This window comes from Oncorhynchus mykiss, chromosome 8 (assembly GCF_013265735.2).
Source record: "Oncorhynchus mykiss isolate Arlee chromosome 8, USDA_OmykA_1.1, whole genome shotgun sequence".
Classification (NCBI taxonomy): Eukaryota; Metazoa; Chordata; class Actinopteri; order Salmoniformes; family Salmonidae; genus Oncorhynchus; species Oncorhynchus mykiss.
This window is the reverse complement of record NC_048572.1, coordinates 75,506,496-75,528,674: the sequence shown is the minus strand read 5'-3', so window position 1 is coordinate 75,528,674 and position 22,179 is coordinate 75,506,496. Positions and strand designations below refer to the sequence as shown.

Genomic DNA, 22,179 nt, shown 5'->3' with positions numbered 1-22,179 from the left:
ATGCAATCGCTTAGCATGATGCGTTGTCTCTACTGTATTCTGTGGGGCAACAAAATCTTCATGAATAAGAAGCCACACTGTACTCCATTTAGTGGTGTGTTTCTCTCCTTGGAATCTCTGTGGTTGTTTATTAGTGTGCATGTATAATCTGATGTATATGCACAGGGGAAGCTGGCAGAACACTGACCTTTAGGGTACAATGAGGCAGTGCTCCATGAAAATAAATCAACCATTCCCCTGGGATTCAGAGCAGCTTCCCTCAATGCCATTCAACGTCTTAGTTACTTCAGTACATGGCAGCTATCAGTACATGAGCACAGCTGCCTTCATCTGCATTCTGCTCCATCCCCCTCCTGCTGAATTGCCTCTAACATAACATACCGCCACACGTATGCACTCACACACACATACACAGAAACAAAGATATGTATATTAATATCATTGTGTGTTTAGAGATGTAGTCTATACTCCAATTTACTAAGAAATAGTTTACTTATTTTTAGGTGATATTTTAAAGATTAGTCAGGATATAAATGCTATCTGGCATAGATATTAGTACACCTCTTTCACCTCTTTACCTCTCTCCCCATCCCTCTTCTTCATCTACCCAGCCTGTCTCTGTCTTTGCCCAGAAATTGAGTCAGCATAGGAGTGATAGAAGGCATCTGGCATCTGTCACGATTTGGGAGACTGATCAGGTTCCAGTGAAGAATCATGTCTCATTTTTTATAATTTTACACTTTGCTTTACCTCTGTACTCTCCAATTTGAGCTTCTCATTATGTGGTGCATGTTCAAATGTGATTTCAGTGTGACAGTGAGTCTACAGCTATTCTGAGTGTGTTACTGTGATTTTGATAATATGTTAATGCATATGTGATGTTCCTCAAGTGTACAGTATATTTGTCAGTTTGTGCAGGCCTGTGTTAGAGAGAGGTGTGTATTAAAATGCTCTGACTAGTCCTAGGCTGAATATAATATTATTTTCCTCTACTTTCTCTTCAACACAGACAGCACCTCACTGCTTATTTCTGTCCCTCTCTCTTCTGGGAAAAAAACAAAACAACCTACTCCAAAAGATTGAAAAAAAGAAAGATAAAAAGACAGATGCCAAAGGACTCTGGGACTCTTTGTCTCCTTGACAACAGTCTCCAAGCAACCATCACTCTTCAACCCCCATCTCCCCCTACTCCTCTGTCTGTCCTTTCCCCTATCTTCCCTCTCCATCTCAAGAGTTCACCTGGATTCACTTCAGCTAGCCCCCATGAACATCAGTAGTTCTGAGTCTGTAGCTTTGGCTGTGTATTCCCCTCTGAAGGGGAACAGAGTGTGTGATGTTATTTATGCCCACATACTAGGGGAAAGTAGAAAGAACTGTGCAATACTGGGACACAATACTTGAACGGTGGTAAATGCCAGAAGACTTGTCCTTGATGAAGATTTCTAATGTTTTCTTTCTGGAGGAGTACAATAACATGTTGACTTTGAAGTTATTTTTTTATCCCCCGAAGTGTTGCCGTTGTACTTTTACTTGAAGAACTGACACAGCAGAAAAAAATGTTTATCCCCAGAAGTGTTGAGGTTGTACTTTTACTTGAAGAACTGACACAACAGAAATTTAAACAATAGCACATATACCTGCCCTCAATAGCCTTTGTATAATTTTTTTGTAGTAAACCCTTTAGGATGACTTGTGTCTGTATGTGTCTTGCTCAAGGGCACAACAGGAGGCAATGACATCTAGGATTTGATGCCAGCTACCCTCCGGTTGCCAGCTCACTTCCCGCCAGATTTTTCCCGTCGGTCCCGGGACTCGACCTGCCAAACTTCTGGCTGCTGGCTTGCCTCTCTAACTGCTAGGCTTCCTTACAACGCTACTACGCTATTGTCAAGTTCACACAAATGAGACAAGAGCATAACACTCATCAAGGACGTCAAACAAAATTCATTTATTCTCTTTCGAAAGACAAGAGTGCAAAATAATAGACCGTGACAAATAAGTGAGCATGTGTAGCTAAATGTATATCAATGATGTTGCCACCCGCTGTCAACACATCCCAGCAACGTTTCCAGATCGCGTATTATTGTGTTTGCCTGTGTGGCCAGCCCCCACAGTGCTCTGTTCTATGGTAGTGAATGTTTATGTACATGTTCCGTATGTACTTACTGTATGTACACAATTTCAGCAGGTAAAAAAACGATCTAACATGAAACAACCACAGGTAGGCTAGTTGAGTCTTTCTCGTCATATCTTATACAGTGCCTTCAGAAAGTATTCAAACCCCTTGACTTTTTCCACATTTTGCTACGTTACAGCCTTGTTCTAAAATGGATTAAATAAAAACAATTCCTCAGCAATCTACACACAATGCCCCATAATGAAAAAGTGAAAACACGCTTTTAGAGATTTTTGCAAATGTATTAAAAATAATAAACATAAATACCTTATTCACATAAGTATTCAGACCGTTTGCTATGAGACTCGAAATTGAGCTCAGGTGCATCCTGTTTCCATTGATCCTCCTTGAGATATTAATACAACTTGATTGGAGTCCACCTGTGTTATATTCAATTGATTGGATATGATTTGGAAAGGCACACACCTGTCTATATAACGTCCCACAGTTGACAGTGCATGTCAGAGCAAAAACCAAGCCATGAGGTCAAAGGAATTGTCCGTAGAGCTCTGAGACAAGATTGTGTCGAGGCATAGATCTGGGGAAGGGTACCAAACAATGTCTGCAGCATTGAAGTTTCCAAAGAACACAGTGGCCTCCATCATTCTTAAATGGACTCTTCCTAGAGCTGGCCGCCCGGCCAAACTGAGCAATCAGGGGAGAAGGGCCTTGGTCAGGGAGGTGGCCAAGAACCCGATGGTCATTGACAGAGCTCTAGAGTTCCTCTGTGAAGATGGGAGAAACTTCCAGAAGACAACCATCTCTGCAGCACTCCACCAATCAGGCCTGTATGGTAGAGTGGCCAGACGGAAGCCACTCCTCAGTAAACGGCATATGACAGCCCACTTGTAGTTTGCCAAAAGGCACCTAAAGACACTCAGACCATTGAGAAACAAGATTCTCTGGTCTGATGAAACCAAGATTGAACTCTTTGGCCTGAATGCCAAGCTTCACGTCTGGAGGAAACGTGGCACCATCCCTATGGTGAAGCACGGTGGTGGCAGCATCATGCTTTGGGGATGCTTTTCAGTGGCAGGGACTGGGAGACTAGTCAGGATCGAGGAAAACATGAACGGAGCAAAGTACAGAGAGATCCTTGATGTAAACCTGCTCCAGAGCACTCAGTATCTCAGACTGGGGCGAAGATTCACCTTCCAACAGGACAACGACCCTAAGCACACAGCCAAGACAACGCAGGAGTGGCTTCGGGACAAGTCTCTGTCCTTTAGTGGCCCAGCCAGAGCCCAGACTTAAACCCGATCAAATCAAATCAAATTTGATTGGTTACATACACATGGTTAGCAGATGTTAATGTGAGTGTAGCGAAATGCTTGCGCTTCTAGTTCCGACCATGCAGTAATATCTAACAAGTAATCTAACTATTTCACAACAACTACCTTATGCACACAAGTGTAAAGGAATGAATAAGAATATGTACATATAAATATATGGAGGAGCGATGGCCGAAGGGCATAGGCATGCAGTAGATGGTATAGAGTAGAGTATACATATGAGATGAGTAATGTGGGGTATGAAAGCATTATATAAAGTGGCATTGTTTAAGTGGCATTGTTTAAAGTGGCCAGTGATACATTTATTACATCCAATGTTTTATTATTAAAGTGGCTAGAGATTTGAGTCAGTATGTTGGCAGCAGCCACTCAATGTTAGTGACAGCTGTTTAACAGTCTGATGGCCTTGAGATAAAAGCTGTTTTTCAGTCTCTCTGTCCCAGCTTTGATGCACCTGTACTGACCTCGTCTTCTGGATGGTAGCGGGGTGAACAGGCAGGGGCTCGGGTGGTTGTTGTCCTTGATTATCCTTTTGGCCTTCCTGTTACATTGGGTGGTGTAGGTGTCCTGGAGGGCAGGTAGTTTGCCCCCGGTGATGCGTTGTGCAGACCTCACAACCCTCTGGAGAGCCTTGCGGTTGTGGGCGATGCAGCCGGACAGGATGCTCTCGATTGTGCATCTGTAAAAGTTTGTGAGTGTTTTTGGTGACAAGCCAAATTTCTTCAGGCTCCTGAGGTTGAAGAGACGCTGTTGAGCCTTCTTCACTAAGCTGTCTGTGATGTGTACGCAGAGGAACTTAAAACTTTCCACCTTCTCCACTACTGTCCCGTCGATGTGGAAAGGGGGGTGCTCCCTCTGCTGTTTCCTGAAGTCCACGATCATCTCCTTTGTTTTGTTGACATTGAGAGTGAGGTTATTTTCCTGACACCACACTCCGAGGGCCCTCACCTCCTCCCTGTAGGCTGTCTCGTCATTGTTGGTAATCAAGCCTACCACTGTTGTGTCGTCTGCAAACTTGATGATTGAGTTGGAGGCGTGCATGGCCACGCAGTCATGGGTGAACAGCGAGTACAGGAGAGGGCTGAGAACTCACCCTTGTGGGGCCCCAGTGTTGAGGATAAGCTGGGTGGAGATATTGTTTCCTACCCTCACCACCTGGGTGCGGCCCATCAGAAAGTCCAGGACCCAGTTGCACAGGGCGGGTTCGAGACCCAGGATCTTGAGCTTAAAGAGGAGTTTGGAGGGTTCTATGGTGTTAAATGCTGAGCTGTAGTCGATGAACAGCATTCTTACATAGGTATTCCTCTTGTCCAGTATTCCTCTTATCGATCTAACTTCTCTGGAGAGACCTGAAAATGGCTGTGCAGCAACACTCCCCATCCAACCTGACAAAGCTTGAGAGGATCTACTGAGAAGAATGGGAGAAACTCCCCAAATACAGGTGTGCCAAGCTTGTAGCGTCATACAAAAGACTCAATGCTGTAATCGCTGCCAAAGGTGCTTCAACAAAGTACTGAGTAAATTATCTAAATACTTATGTAAATGTGATATTTCAGTTTTTTATTTTTAACACATTTGTAAAAAAAAATTACAAATGTTTTAGCTTCGTCATTATGGGGTATTGTGTGTAGATTTATGAGGGAAAAAAAACGATTTAATCAATTTTAGAATAAGACTGTAACGTAAGAAAATGTGAAAAATGTCAAGGGTTCTTAATACTTTCCGAAAGTCACTGTATAATCTATATTCCTGTGTTCCTCTAGCAAGCCAATGTGCTCTGACTCAGCCTCAGTCAGCAGTTATTGGAGTGGGTACTACCAGTCTGTGGATTCTGCCAGTCTGGGGTTCTTGCCAGTCTGTGGCTTCTCTCAGTCTGTGGGTTCTGTCAGTCTGTAGGTTCTGCCAGTCTGTGGGTTCTGCCAGTCTGTGGGTTCTGCCAGAGTTTTCCCTGTTAGGTCTGGGCCCTAGTTACAAGTATTCCTTACTTCTATTAATTTAGAGCGATTTACTTATCGCTAGGCTCTGCAGTAGCTGCATATATATAAGTAGAGCCTGTAGATTTCCTGGTGAGGAAAATCTCCTTGCCCAATTAAATAGGATCATGATTGAGTGCAGGGATGTTTAGCATTGAGTCAGTGTAAAGGAGTGTGTAGTGGGATAAGTGGCCAGATTCCATATAACCGCAAGACTTGAGTTTACATTCACTTTCAAAAAAGCTCCTGTAATATATGACCTGCTCCAACCAAGTTCTCTCATCTATGGGATTATTGAGCACTACCTGCTCTACAGAAAAAAATAATCTCCAAAAGCAATACCTGATATAAAGGGATTATGCAGCAGCGACATTAAATCTGATCGGTATAAAAAGTGCAAGATGAGGCTTTTGAAAAGGGCATTGCATTGGAGATCACAGGGGAGGGATAGTATACCATAGCTTCCGGCCAATAAGAAGTAAATCCAGGACGTTGTTATTATAATTACATGAGCCTACTGGGCAAGTCTTATCACTGCAAATCTATTCACTGTGTAACATCATGCTTTTAAACAGGGACTTGGGTCTACATTAGATCTCTATCAGTCTCTACATAATCATTAGATCTACATTAGATCTCTATCAGTCTCTACATAATCATTAGGTCTACATTAGATCTCTATCAGTCTCTACATAATCATTAGGTCTACATTAGATCTCTATCAGTCTCTACATAATCATTAGGTCTACATTAGATCTCTATCAGTCTCTACATAATCATTAGGTCTACATTAGATCTCTATCAGTCTCTACATAATCCTTAGGTCTACATTAGATCTCCATCAGTCTCTACATAATCATTAGGTCTACATTAGATCTTCATCAGTCTCTACATAATAATTAGATCTACATTAGATCTCCATCAGTCTCTACATAATCATTAGGTCTACATTAGATCTCCATCAGTCTCTACATAATCATTAGGTCTACATTAGATCTCCATCAGTCTACATAATCATTAGGTCTACATTAGATCTCCATCAGTCTCTACATAATCATTAGATCTACATTAGATCTCCATCAGTCTCTACATATAGTAATTAGGTCTACATTAGATCATCAGTCTCTACATAATCATTAGGTCTACATTAGATCTCTATCAGTCTCTACATAATCATTAGGTCTACATTAGATCTCTATCAGTCTCTACATAATCATTAGGTCTACATTAGATCTCCATCAGTTTCTACATCATCCTTAGGTCTACATTAGATCTCCAACAGTCTCTACATAATCATTAGGTCTACATTAGATCTCCATCAGTCTCTACATAATCATTAGGTGTACAATAGATCTCTATCAGTCTCTACATAATCATTAGGTCTATATTAGATCTCTATCAGTCTCCACATAATCATTAGGTCTACATTAGATCTCCATCAGTCTCTACATAATAATTAGATCTACATTAGATCTCCATCAGTCTCTACATAATCATTAGGTCTACATTAGATCTCCATCAGTCTCTACATAATCATTAGGTCTACATTAGATCTCCATCAGTCTACATAATCATTAGGTCTACATTAGATCTCCATCAGTCTCTACATAATCATTAGATCTACATTAGATCTCCATCAGTCTCTACATATAGTAATTAGGTCTACATTAGATCATCAGTCTCTACATAATCATTAGGTCTACATTAGATCTCTATCAGTCTCTACATAATCATTAGATCTCTATCAGTCTCTACATAATCATTAGGTCTACATTAGATCTCCATCAGTTTCTACATAATCCTTAGGTCTACATTAGATCTCCAACAGTCTCTACATAATCATTAGGTCTACATTAGATCTCCATCAGTCTCTACATAATCATTAGGTCTACATTAGATCTCCATCAGTCTACATAATCATTAGGTCTACATTAGATCTCCATCAGTCTCTACATAATCATTAGATCTACATTAGATCTCCATCAGTCTCTACATATAGTAATTAGGTCTACATTAGATCATCAGTCTCTACATAATCATTAGGTCTACATTAGATCTCTATCAGTCTCTACATAATCATTAGATCTCTATCAGTCTCTACATAATCATTAGGTCTACATTAGATCTCCATCAGTTTCTACATAATCCTTAGGTCTACATTAGATCTCCAACAGTCTCTACATAATCATTAGGTCTACATTAGATCTCCATCAGTCTCTACATAATCATTAGGTGTACAATAGATCTCTATCAGTCTCTACATAATCATTAGGTCTATATTAGATCTCTATCAGTCTCTACATAATCATTAGGTCTACATTAGATCTCTATCAATCTCTACATAATCATTAGGTCTATATTAGATCTATATCAGTCTCTACATAATCAGACACTACATGCCTCTTGGGTGTATTAATTTGTGAGCAATTCTTTTCCACCTTGCACATTTTCCAATCACCGTTTTTCCTTCTTGATTCATTAATCTTTCTCCAATATCACTCTTCATTGTTTTTTTTCTCTCTCATTGCGTAATGAATCGTCTCGTATCCATCTCATCTCGCAATTCTGATGACTTCACCTCTCTTTCATTCTCCTGCCCTCAGGTACTGCCTCATTTCTAACCAGGTTGGTTGGTTGGTTGTTTGCTCTCTCTCTCTCTCTCTCTCTCTCTCCTCCTATTCATTTTCCCCTTCCATAACTTATCTCCCATCCCCTGTTGTCCTCCTTCATTCTTTACCCGTTTCACACACCTCCCATCCCCTCTCTCTGTCTGTCTGTCTGATGTGTCACATTGCACTGAGGTCATGGCAGGAGCGTGATTTCTGTCGGAGGATCTTGCTCCCCCGGTGCCTGCTCATCTCCCTGTATTGGCCTCGATCTCTGTCTCCTCGGCCATAGGAGCGTGGCACCAGGCCAGTCAGGAAGCGCTTGGCCTTGCTGGTCAGGCTCTCCCTGCGCCCTGCCCCGGGGTCCCCCTCCGTCCAGCCTGGCCCCACGCAGTCACCCCTGGCAGCCTTCACTGCTCCCTCCAGCAACTCGGTGGTGCCGTGGTCCAGGGAGGCAGACAGCTCCAGATATTGGCAGTCATACATCATGGCACTGGAGTGGGCCTCTGGAACACAGAGAGAGGGGCGAGGGATGTAGCAATAGAGAGATACCATGACAGCCATGTTTAGTGGAAAGGTCAGTTGGGCTTATCCTAATATCTACTACATATAACAGCTGATTGAATGGAGTCTTAACCTGTTAAGAGCGGAATGAAAATTAATATTTTTTTTTATGGAGCTGAGCCGTTCTCAGCTGAGCCGAAGTAGGGAGGAGCCACAATAAGATGAGACCACCGTGAGATTATAGTGTTCTGGTGGCAGTGGCTGAGGTGGGAAGAGGATAGAGGAGGGGAGTAGAGAGGAGAGTGAGCGAGAGAGAGAGCAAGAGGGAGAGAGAGAGCAAGGACAAAGAAGGAGAGAGGGAGGAGGGGAGGAGAGAGGGAGGAGGGGGTGTCAGAGGGAGGAGGTGTAGGGAGAAGGCAGACTAAGCATTAGAGAGAGCAGTAGATATTAAACAACAGCATTGTGTTATTAACGATGGTTAGAGCTCAGTGAAAGCTGCTGTGGGGAGGATGGCTCATAATAATGGCTGGAACAAAGCGAAAGGAATGGCATCAAACTAAGTGTTGGATGTATTTGATACCATTCCACCTATTTCGCATTTGCCAAAAGGCACCTAAAGACTCTCAGACCATGAGAAACAAGATTATCTAGGTCTGAGATTGATCCGAGATTGATTAGTTGCTCAGCCCCCACCCTGTTTCTGCGCCCTCAACTTCCGGACCTGTCTCAGTGCTGTTGTGCTGTTTGTTGCTACTTGGCTATTTGTTTTTTGTTTTTTACTTTTAATACATTTACCAACATCTTAGTTTTTTCCTCACTCAAGTTTTTCACTCCGGACGCTTTATCTGCACATGGTTCTAGGACCTCCATCAGCCGAAGCTAAGTGGTAACATGAACACTATGCCATCTAATTGCAGTCGCTGCATTCATAATATACAGGAGAACCATCGCCTTATGGTGAGGATAGCCATGTTGCTAACACAGCTTCAGATGCAATCGTTAGGCAAGGGTAATTTATGTGTAGGAAAGGATGAAATAGCGTCTGTGCCACCAGTAAGTACAGATAGTATATAAATCCCCTAGCACAGTCCCCGCAGCCGGACAATTTTCTCAAAGCTTCTGGAATGAAATGGTGTCGGCATAACCGGTATCGTTCATTCAGCCGACAGAAACTTTCAACCGGTTCTCCCCATTAAGCAACAAGGCGGAGTCAGGAGCCTTCTCAGGTCTCTCAACCACCCGTTACTGAGTCTGAGCTGCCGAAGCCTCCCACCATTAGCTCTGACAAATTGAAAACCCTAGTCATTAGCGACTCTTTTACCCATAATATTAGACTTAAAAAGAATACACTATGTACCAGGGGGCAGGGCTACCGGCGTAAAGGCTAATCTAAAGATGGTGCTGGCTAAGGCTAAAACTGGCTAGTGTAGAAATGTAGGTTTGGCAAAACAAAACATTTTATGTTATTTAACTAGGCAAGTCAGTTAAGAACAAATTCTTATTTTCAATGACAGCCTAGGAACAAATCAAATCAAATTTATTTATATAGCCCTTCGTACATCAGCTGATATCTCAAAGTGCTGTACAGAAACCCAGCCTAAACCCCCAAACAGCAAGCAATGCAGGTGTAGAAGCACGGTGGCTAGGAAAAACTCCCTAGAAAGGCCAAAACCTAGGAAGAAACCTAGAGAGGAACCAGGCTATGTGGGGTGGCCAGTCCTCTTCTGGCTGTGCCGGGTGGAGATTATAACAGAACATGGCCAAGATGTTCAAATGTTCATAAATGACCAGCATGGTCGAATAATAATAAGGCAGAACAGTTGAAACTGGAGCAGCAGCACGGTCAGGTGGACTGGGGACAGCAAGGAGTCATCATGTCAGGTAGTCCTGGGGCATGGTCCTAGGGCTCAGGTCAGTTGAAAACTGGAGCAGCAGCACGGCCAGGTGGACTGGGGACAGCAAGGAGTCATCATGTCAGGTAGTCCTGGGGCATGGTCCTAGGGCTCAGGTCCTCCAAGAGAGAGAAAGAAAGAGAGAAGGAGAGAATTAGAGAACGCACACTTAGATTCACACAGGACACCGAATAGGACAGGAGAAGTACTCCAGATATAACAAACTGACCCTAGCCCCCCGACACATAAACTACTGCAGCATAAATACTGGAGGCTGAGACAGGAGGGGTCAGGAGACACTGTGGCACCATCCGAGGACACCCCCGGACAGGGCCAAACAGGAAGGATATAACCCCACCCACTTTGCCAAGGCACAGCCCCCACACCACTAGAGGGATATCTTCAACCACCAACTTACCATCCTGAGACAAGGCTGAGTATAGCCCACAAAGACCTCCGCCACGGCACAACCCAAGGGGGGGGGGGGGGGGGGGGGGGGGGGGGGGGGAGGGGGGCGCCAACCCAGACAGGATGACCACATCAGTGAATCAACCCACTCAGGTGACGCACCCCCTCCAGGGACGGCATGAGAGAGCCCCAGTAAGCCAGTGACTCAGCCCCTGTAATAGGGTTAGAGGCAGAGAATCCCAGTGGAAAGAGGGGAACCGGTCAGGCAGAGACAGCAAGGGCGGTTCGTTGCTCCAGAGCCTTTCCGTTCACCTTCCCACTCCTGGGCCAGACTACACTCAATCATATGACCCACTGAAGAGATAAGTCTTCAGTAAAGATTTAAAGGTTGAGACCGAGTTTGCGTCTCTGACATGGGTAGGCAGACCGTTCCATAAAAATGGAGCTCTATAGGAGAAAGCCCTGCCTCCAGCTGTTTGCTTAGAAATTCTAGGGACAATTAGGAGGCCTGCGTCTTGTGACAGTAGCGTACGTGTAGGTATGTACGGCAGGACCAAATCAGAGAGATAGGTAGGAGCAAGCCCATGTAATGCTTTGTAGGTTAGCAGTAAAACCTTGAAATGAGCCCTTGCTGAGACAGGAAGCCAGTGTAGAGAGGCTAGCACTGGAGTAATATGATCAAATGGGTTAACTGCCTGTTCAGGGGCAGAACGACAGATTTGGGATTTGAACTTGCAACCTTCCGGTTGCTAGTCCACCGCTCTAATCACTAGGCTACCCTGTCGCCCCACATGGTGGTGTTCGCCTTAGCAATCTCACTGGAATAAAGAATTCCATATTGAAAGAGATTGTGATAGCTCACATCTCAAAATAGGGTTGTTAGATCCCTCACTTCCAAGGCAGTCATAGTCAAAGAACTAATCACTGATCATAATCTTGATGTGATTGGCCTGACTGAAACATGGCTCAAACCTGATGAATTTATTGTGTTAAATGAGGACTCTCCTCTTGGTTACACTAGTGACCACATACCCCACACAGCCCGGTGTTGCTAACATTTATGACAGCAATTTCATTTTACAACCCAATTTACAGCCTACTCTGTCATTTTTATAGCTACTGTTTACAGGCCTCGTGGGCAGTATACAGCGTTCTTCACCGAGTTCCCTTAATTCATATCGGACCTTGTATTCATGACAGATAATATTCACAGTTTCGGTGACTTTAATATTCACATGGCTTTCGGTGCCATTATCGACTCAGTGGGTTTTGCCCAATATGTCTCTGGACCTACTCATTGCCACAGTCATACCCTGGATCTAGTTTTGTCCCGTGGAATACATATTGTGGATCTTAATGTTTTTTCTCATAATCCTGGACTATCGGACCACCATTTGATTATGTTTGCAATCACAACAAATAATCTGCTCAGACCCCAACCAAGGATCATCAAATGACGTGCTATAAATTCTCAAACAACCCAAAGATTCCTAGATGCCCTTCCAGACTCCCTCCACTTACCCATGGACGTTGGAGTACAAAAATGGGTTAACCTAACTGAGGAACTTAACCTTGCGTAATACCCTAGATGCGGTCGTACCCCTAAAAACAAGAAACATTTGTCACAAGAAATTTGCTCCCTGGTATACAGAAAATACCCAAGCCTTAAAACAAGCTGCCAATAAATTGGAACGGAAATGGTGCTCCACCAAACTGGAAGTGTTCCGACTAGCTTGGAAAGACGGTACTGTGCAGTATCGAAGAGCCCTCACTGCTGCTTGATCATCCTATTTTTCCAACCTAATTGAGGAGAATTATGATACTGTCGCAAAGCTAACTAAAAAGCAGCATTAAACAAGAGAGGATAGCTTTCATTTCAGCAGTGATAAATTCATGAACTTCTTTGATGAAAATATCATGATTATTAGAAAGCAAATTACAGACTCCAATTTGAATCTTTGTATTTCTCCAAAGCTCAGTATTCCTGAGTTTGCGCAGAACTGCCAGGACCTAGGATCAATGGAGACACTCAATTTAAAAAAATCCTGTATCTCTTGTCAAATTCATGAAAATAGTAATGGCCTCTAAACCGTCAAGCTGCATACTGGACGCTATTCCAACTAAACTACTGAAAGAGCTACTTCCTGTGCTTGGCCCTCCTATGTTGACCATAATAAATGATTCCCTATCCACTGGATGTGTACCAGTCATAAAGCCTCTCTTGAAAACCTTGACCAGGAAAATGTAAAAAACTATCGGACTATATTGAATCTCCCATTCCTCAATTTTTGTTGTTGTTGAAAAAGCTGTTTCGCAGCAACTCACTGCCTTCCTGGAGACAAATAATGTATACGAAATGCTTCAGTCTGGTTTTAGACCCCATCATAGCACCGAGACTGCACTTGTGAAGGTGGTAAATTACCTTTTAATGGTGTCAAACCAAGGCTCTGCATCTGTCCTTGTGCTCCTAGACCTTAGTGTTGCTTTTGACACCATCCATCACCACATTCTTTTGGAGAGATTAGAAACCCTAATTGGTCTACAAGGACAAGTTCTTGCCTGGTTTAGATCTTATCTGTCAGAAAGATATCAGTCTCTGTGGATGGTTTGTCCTCTGACAAATCAATTGTAAGTTCTCTCAAGGTTCCGTTTTAGGACCACTATTGTTTCCACTATATATATTCTACCTCTTCGTGATGTCGTTCGTATACGCAATGTCAACTTTCACTGCTATGCGGACAACACTTGGCTGTACAATTCGAAGCCCCAAAATTGCCTACCCTGGAAGCCTGTGTTCCAGACATAAGGAAGTGGATGTCGGCAAATGTTTTACTTTTAAACTCGGACAAAACAGAGATGCTAGTTCTAGGTCCCAAGAAACAAAGAGATCTGCTGTTGGATCTGACAATTATTTAGATTTTTTTTAACCTTTATTTAAATAGGCAAGTCATTTAATAACAAATTCTTATTTACAATGACGACCTACACCAGCCAAACCCGGACAATGCTGGGCCAAATGTGCACCGCCCTATGGGACTCCGAATTACGGCCAGTTGTGATACAGCCTGGATTCAAACCAGGGTGTCTGTAGTGACACCTCAAGCACTGAGATGCACTGCCTTAGACCGCCGCGCCACTTGATAGTTGTACAGTCGTCTCAAATAAAACTGAAGGACCTCGGCGTTACTCTGGACACTGATCTCTCTTTTGATGAACATATCAAGAATATCTCTAGGACAGCGTTTTCCATATTCGTAACATTGCAAAAATCTGAAACATTTTGTCCAAAAATTATGCAGAAAAGCTAATACATGCTTTTGTCACTTCTAGATTAGACTACTGCAATGCTCAACTCTCTGGCTACCCAGATAAAGCACTACATAAACGTCTGTTAGTGCTAAACATGGCTGCTAGAATCCTGACTAGAACCCACATTTTTTAAAATCATATTACTCCAATGTTAGCTTTTCTACATTGGCTTCCTGTTAAGGCTAGGGTTAATTTAAAACTTGTTAGGGCTAGGGTCCTTTTTTCTCAATTTCCGACTGACTGACGTGCCCAAAGAAAACTGCCTGTTGCTCAGGCCCTGAAGCCAGGATATGCATATAATTGGTACTATTGGAAAGAAGACACTTTAAGTTTGTAGAAATGTTAAAATAATGTAGGAGATTATAACACAATAGATATGGTAGGAGAAAATCCAAAGAAAAACCAACATATTTTATTTTTTGAGAGCCCATGCTCTTCCAATAGAATGTATAGGTAAAAGATGAAATCTAGCTCCCAGTATGCAATTCCTATGGCTTCCACTGGGTGTCAGTAGTCTTCATTCAAGGTTTCAGACTTGTTTCATTCAAAACGAGGAAGAATTATGAGTTTTACCACAGGGATACAGACTTGGAAACTCATGTATGCGCCGTGACGAGGAGGAGACGCACCTGCTAATATCATTTTTCCTATTAAACATACTTCTTTCCGTATGAAATATTATAGTTTAGTTACATTTTAGGGTATCTGAGGATTGCATAGAAACATATTTTGACTTGTTTTAACAAAGTTTAGCGTTAGATTTTTGGATTCCTTTCTCTGTATGTTGAACGGGTGGATTACTCAAATCGATGGCACCAACTAAACAGACTTTTTGGGATATAAATGATTTTATCTAACAAAACGACACTACATGTTGTAGCTGGGACCCTTTGGATGACAAATCAGAGGAAGATTTTCAAGATATTCAAGTTAATATTTAATTGCTATTTGTGAATTTATGAAACCTGTGCCGGTGGAAAAATATTTTGATGTAGGGCTCCGTCCTCAAACAATCTCATGGCATGCTTTCGCTGTAAAGCCTACTGTAAATCGGACAGTGCAGAATTTACATTTTTAACCGATATAAGACACTTGTATGTACCTAAATGTTTACTATCCATATTTTTTTTCACCGGAAGTTGTCCCGCTGGTGGGACACCTAGCCATATTAATTAAAGGTCTTACTGCTAACCTACAAATCATTACATGGGCCTTGCTACCTATATTTCCGATTTGGTCCTGCCGTACATGCCTAAACGTATGCTACGGTCACAAGATGCAGGCCTCCTTATTGTCCCTAGAATTTCTAAGCAAACGGCTGGAGGCAGGGCTTTCTCCTATAGACCTCAATTTCTATGGAATTATCTGATTATCCATGTGAGAGATGCAGACTCAGTCTTGACCTTTAAGTCTTTACTGAAGACTCTTCTCTTCAGTAGGTCCTATGATTGAGTGTAGTCTGGCCCAGAGGTGCGAAGGTGAACGGCAAGGCACTGGAGCGACGAACTGCCCTTGCTGTCACTGCCTGGTCGGCAGAGACAGCAAGGGCTTTCCACTGGGATTCTTCCATGCGCTCCCTAGGAGGGGTGCGTCACTTGAGTAGGTTGAGTCACAGACGTGATCTTCCTGCCCGGTTTTGCGCCCCCTCGGGCTTGTGCTGTGGGGGAGATCTTCGTGGGCTATACTCAGCCTTGTCTCAGGGATGTAAGTTGGTGATCTGTTGATATCCCTCTAGTGGTGAGGGGGCTGTGCTTTGACAAAGTGGGTGGGGTTATATCCTGCCTGGTTGGCCCTGTCCCAGGGTATCGTCGGACAGGGACACAGTGTCCCCGGACCCACCCGTCTCAGTATCAAGTATCTACAGTGGGGAGAACAAGTATTTGATACACTGCCAATTTTGCAGGTTTCCCTACTTACAAAGCATGTAGAGGTCTGTAATTTTTTATCATAGGTACACTTCAACTGTGAGAGACGGAATCTAAAACAAAAATCCAGAAAATCACATTGTATGATTTTTAAGTAATTCATTTGCATTTTATTGCATGACATAAGTATTTGATACATCAGAAAATCAGAACTTAATATTTGGTACAGAAACGTTTGTTTGCAATTACAGAGATCATACGTTTCCTGTAGTTCTTGACCAGGTTTACACACACTGCAGCAGGGATTTTGGCCCACTCCTCCATACAGACTTTCAACCAGATCCTTCAGGTTTCGGGGCTGTCGCTGGGCAATACGGACTTTCAGCTCCCTCCAAAGATTTTCTATTGGGTTCAGGCCACTCCAGGACCTTGAGATGCTTCTTACGGAGCCACTCCTTAGTTGCCCTGGCTGTGTGTTTCGGGTCATTGTCATGCTGGAAGACCCAGCCACGACCCATCTTCAATGCTCTTATTGTGGGAAGGAGGTTGTTGGGAAAGATCTCGCAATACATGGCCCCATCCATCCTCCCCTCAATACGGTGCAGTCGTCCTGTCCCCTTTGCAGAAAAGCATCCCCAAAGAATGATGTTACCACCTCCATGCTTCATGGTTGGGATGGTGTTCTTGGAGTTGTACTCATCCTTCTTCTTCCTCCAAACACAGCGAGTGGAGTTTAGACCAAAAAGCTCTATTTTTGTCTCATCAGACCACATGACCTTCTCCCATTCCTCCTCTGGATCATCCAGATGGTCATTGGCAAACTTCAGACGGGCCTGGACATGCGCTGGCTTGAGCAGGGGGACCTTACGAGCGCTGCAGGATTTTAATCCATGACGGCGTAGTGTGTTACTAATGGTTTTCTTTGAGACTGTGGTCCCAACTCTCTTCAGGTCATTGACCAGGTTCTGCCGTGTAGTTCTGGGCTGATCCCTCACCTTCTTCATGATCATTGATGCCCCATGAGGTGAGATCTTGCATGGAGCCCTAGACCGAGGGTGATTGACCGTCATCTTGAACTTCTTCCATTTTCTAATAATTGCTCCAACAGTTGTTGCCTTCTCACCAAGCTGCTTGCCTATTGTCATGTAGCCCATCCCAGCCTTGTGCAGGTCTACAATTTTATCCCTGATGTCCTAACACAGCTATATGGTCTTGGCCATTGTGGAGAGGTTGGAGTCTGTTTGATTGAGTGTGTGGACAGGTGTCTTTTATACAGGTAACAAGTTCAAACAGGTGCAGTTAATAGAGGTAATGAGTGGCGAACAGGAGGGCTTCTTAAAAAAAAAAAACAGGTCTGTGAGAACCAGAATTTTTACTGGTTGGTAGGTGATCAAATACTTATGTCATGCAATAAAATGCAAATTAATTACTTAAAAATCATACAATGTGATTTTCTGGATTTTTGTTTTAGATTCCGTCTCTCAAAGTTGAACCTATGATACAAATTACAGACCTCTACATGCTTTGTAAGTAGGAAACACTGCCGATTTTGCAGGTTATCAAATACTTGTTCTCCCCACTGTATGCTGCAATAGTCTATGTTCCGGGGGGCTAGAGTCAGTCTGTTATATCTGGTGAAATTTTCCTGTCTTATCTGGTGTCCTGTGAATTTAAGTATGCTCCCTCTAATTCTCCCTCTCTCCCTCCCGGAGGACTGGAGCTCTTGGATCATGCCTCAGGACTACCTTGCCTGATACAGTGCCTTGCGAAAGTATTCGGCCCCCTTGAACTTTGCGACCTTTTGCCACATTTCAGGCTTCAAACATAAAGATATAAAACTGTATTTTTTTGTGAAGAATCAACAACAAGTGGGACACAATCATGAAGTGGAACGACATTTATTGGATATTTCAAACTATTTTAACAAATCAAAAACTGAAAAATTGGGCGTGCAAAACTATTCAGCCCCTTTACTTTCAGTGCAGCAAACTCTCTCCAGAAGTTCAGTGAGGATCTCTGAATGATCCAATGTTGACCTAAATGACTAATGATGATAAATACAATCCACCTGTGTGTAATCAAGTCTCTGTATAAATGCACCTGCACTGTGATAGTCTCAGAGGTCTGTTAAAAGCGCAGAGAGCATCATGAAGAACAAGGAACACACCAGGCAGTTCCGAGATACTGTTGTGAAGAAGTTTAAAGCTGGATTTGGATACAAAAAGATTTCCCAAGCTTTAAACATCCCAAGGAGCACTGTGCAAGAGATAATATTGAAATGGAAGGAGTATCAGACCACTGCAAATCTACCAAAACCTGGCCGTCCCTCTAAACTTTCAGCTCATACAAGGAGAAGACTGATCAGAGATGCAGCCAAGAGGCAGGCCCATGATCACTCTGGATGAACTGCAGAGATCTACAGCTGAGGTGGGAGACTCTGTCCATAGGACAACAATCAGTCGTATATTGCACAAATCTGGCCTTTATGGAAGAGTGGCAAGAAGTAAGCCATTTCTTAAAGATATCCATAAAAAGTGTTGTTTAAGGTTTGCCACAAGCCACCTGGGAGACACACCAAACATGTGGAAGAAGGTGCTCTGGTCAGATGAAACCAAAATTGAACTTTTTGGCAACAATGCAAAACGTTATGTTTGGCGTAAAAGTAACACAGCTGAACACACCATCCCCACTGTCAAACATGGTGGTGGCAGCATCATGGTTTGGGCCTGCTTTTCTTCAGCAGGGACAGGGAAGATGGTTAAAATTGATGGGAAGATGGATCGAGCCAAATACAGGACCATTCTGGAAGAAAACTTGATGGAGTCTGCAAAAGACCTGAGACTGGGACGGAGATTTGTCTTCCAACAAGACAATGATCCAAAACATAAAGCAAAATCTACAATGGAATGGTTCAAAAATAAACATATCCAGGTGTTAGAATGGCCAAGTCAAAGTCCAGACCTGAATCCAATCGAGAATCTGTGGAAAGAACTGAAAACTGCTGTTCACAAATGCTCTCCATCCAACCTCACTGAGCTCGAGCTGTTTTGCAAGGAGGAATGGGAAAAAATTTCAGTCTCTCGATGTGCAAAACTGATAGAGACATACCCCAAGCGACTTACAGCTGTAATCGCAGCAAAAGGTGGCGCTACAAAGTATTAACTTAAGGGGGCTGAATAATTTTGCACGCCCAATTTTTCAGTTTTTGATTTGTTAAAAAAGTTTGAAATATCCAATAAATGTCGTTCCACTTCATGATTGTGTCCCACTTGTTGTTGATTCTTCACAAAAAAATACAGTTTTATATCTTTATGTTTGAAGCCTGAAATGTGGCAAAAGGTCGCAAAGTTCAAGGGGGCCGAATACTTTCGCAAGGCACTGTAACTCCCCAGTCCACCTGGTCATGCTGCTGCTCCAGTTTCAACTGTTCTGTCTGTGGCTAGGGAACCCTGACCTGTTTACCGGACATGCTACCTTGTCACGGACCTGCTGTTTTCGAATCTCTCTCTCTACCTCACCTGCTGTCTCGACCTCTGAATGCTCGGCTATGAAAAGCCAACTGACATTCACTCCTGAGGTATTGACCTGTTGCACCCTCTACAACCACTGGGATTATTATTTGACACTGCTGGTCATCTATGAACGTTTGAACATCTTTAAGAACAATCTAGCCTTAAATGACCATGTACTCTTATAATCTCCACCCGGCACAGCCAGAAGAAGACTGGCCACCCCTCAGAGCCTGGTTCCTCTCTAGGTTTCTTGCTAGGGTCCTGCCTTTCTATGAAGTTTTTCCTAGCCACCGTGCTTCTACATCTGCATTGCTTGCTGTTTGGAGTTTTAGGCTGGGTTTCTGTATAGACCTTTGTGACATCTATTGATGTAAAAAGGGCTTTACAAATACATTTGATTGATTGAACTCTTTGGCCTGAATGCCAAGGATTGCGTCTGGAGGAAACCTGGCACCATCCTTACAGTGAAACATGGTGGTGGCAGCATCATGCTGAGGGGATGTTTTTCTGCGGCAGGGACTGGCTTCGGAACAAGTCTCTGAATGTCCTTTAGTGGCCCAGCCAGAGCTCGGACTTGAACCCGATCGAACATCTCTGGAAAGATCTGAAAATAGCTGTGCAGTGACGCTTCCCATCCAACCTGACAGAGTTTGAGAGGATCTGCAGAGAAGAATGGGAGAAACTCCCCAAATACAGATGTGCCAAGCTTGTAGCGTCATACCCAAGAAGAATCGAGGCTGTAATCACTGCCGAAGGTGATTCAACAAAGTACTGAATACTTATGTAAATGTGATATTTCCGTTTACTGTTTTTTATACATTTGCAAAAATTTCTAAAAACCTATTTTTGCTTTGACATTATGGGGTATTGTGTGGAGATTGATGAGGGGAAAAAAACTATTTAATCGATTTTAGAATAAGGCTGTAACGTAACAAACTGTGCAAAAAGTCAAGGGGTCTGAATACTTTCCGAATGCACTGTTAATATATACATAGTAAGAGAAAGAGAAGGGTGAGAGAAATAAATGTGCCACAGCAATACCATAAATACATTTTATGACCTAAACCCATATCTCAACCACAGGCACCAAACAATACAGTCAATGTTAAATAGTCCTCCAGCCATGCAAGTTTTCTTCCTTATTCAGGCTCAAATATTGGACAGGGAGTCAGGCCTCAGAATACCATAGATCGATGGATACAAAAGACAGATGTAGCATTTCCAAATCGATGACCACATCATTACTGTGGTTCTCTCTGTCTCTCTCTCTCTCACACACACACACACTTCCATTATCTTCTGGACAACCTATACGAAACAATAAAATGTTTCATCCAAAACAAAAGGTCTCACACCCACACTGTACACAAATACCAACTCACAACTGTCCGATTTAATCACTTTTATTCACACACCCCTGCAGCAGCCCCTTGTAGCATAGACACCCCAGTCATTTCTCCTCTCTCTTCTCTGATGCTCCTTATCACAGCCTTCCACACATGGCACAGGCAGTGTCACCACCCCCCACCCACACTGAGAGGGGAGAGAGAGGTGTGAGAGTGTGTGCATGTGATTGCCGGCTGGTGTTTGTAAGTTTGTGTGGGTGCGTGTGTGTGTGCTTACATGAGTATAAAGATAGTGACACCAGTCCTCTGTGCTAGAGAGATACTCCAAATAACAACAGAATACATGAGGCATACAGCTGAATTCCCCCAGCAGGGGATGAGGAGGGAGGGAGAGCTACGTGTCCATAAACACCTCTACAAGTACGTAGAGGTCACTGCTTTCATTGATAGAACACTAATAGAAGGGTTTTCTGTTGCTTACTGTAGGCTATGTGACTGAGTTTTGCTATGAGTTTTGCATTGTAATCACGGAAATGTATACAGAGACAGTTTCCATAACAGTTGCCATACCAGGCGGTGATGCAACCGGTAAGGATGCTCTCGATGGTGCAGCTGTAGATCTTTTTGAGGATCTAGGGATCCATGACAAATCCTGTGGGGGAAATGGTGTTGCCGTGCCTTGTTCACGACTGTCTTGGTGTGTTTGGACCATGATAGTTTGTTGGTGATGTGGACACCAAGGAACTTGAAACTCTCGACCCACTCCATTACAGCCCCATTGATGTTAATGGGGGCCTGTTCGACACTCCTTTTCTTGTAGTCCACGATCAGCTCCTTTGTCTTGCTCACATTGAGGGAGACATTGTTGTCCTCGCACCACACTGCCAGGTCTCTGACCTCCTCCCTATAGAATGTCTCATTGTCTGTGATGAGGCCTACCACTGTTGTGTTGTCAGTAAATTTAATGATGGTGTTGGAGTCGTTCTTGGCCATGTAGTCATGGGTGAACAGGGAGTACAGGAGGGGACTAAGCACACACCTCTGAGGGACCCCAGTGTTAAGGATCAGCATGGCAGATGTGTTGTTGCTTATCCTTACCACCTGGGGGAAGCTAGTCAGGAAGTCCAGGATCTAGTTGCAGAGGGAAGTGTTTAGTCCCAGGGTCCTTAGCTTAGTGATGAGATTTGTAGGTACTATGGTGTTGAACGCTGAGCTGTAGTCAACGAACAGCATTCTCACATAGGTGTTCCTTTTTCCAGGTGGGAAAGGGCAGTGTGGAGTGCGAATGAGATTGTG

At 43.3% G+C, this 22,179-nt stretch overlaps 1 protein-coding gene across 1 annotated transcript in view; it reads right to left on the bottom strand.

Moving 5' to 3' along the window:
• Positions 1-6,022: 6,022 nt before the first annotated feature.
• LOC110530623 (GTP-binding protein REM 2) overlaps positions 6,023-22,179 on the bottom strand; it is a 31,818-nt gene continuing 15,661 nt past the window's right edge. Inside the window, exon 5 of the mRNA XM_021613835.2 lies at positions 6,023-8,553. Coding sequence (XP_021469510.2) covers positions 8,228-8,553 — 326 coding nt within the window. The 3' untranslated portion in view covers positions 6,023-8,227. The remainder of the gene's footprint in view (positions 8,554-22,179) is intronic.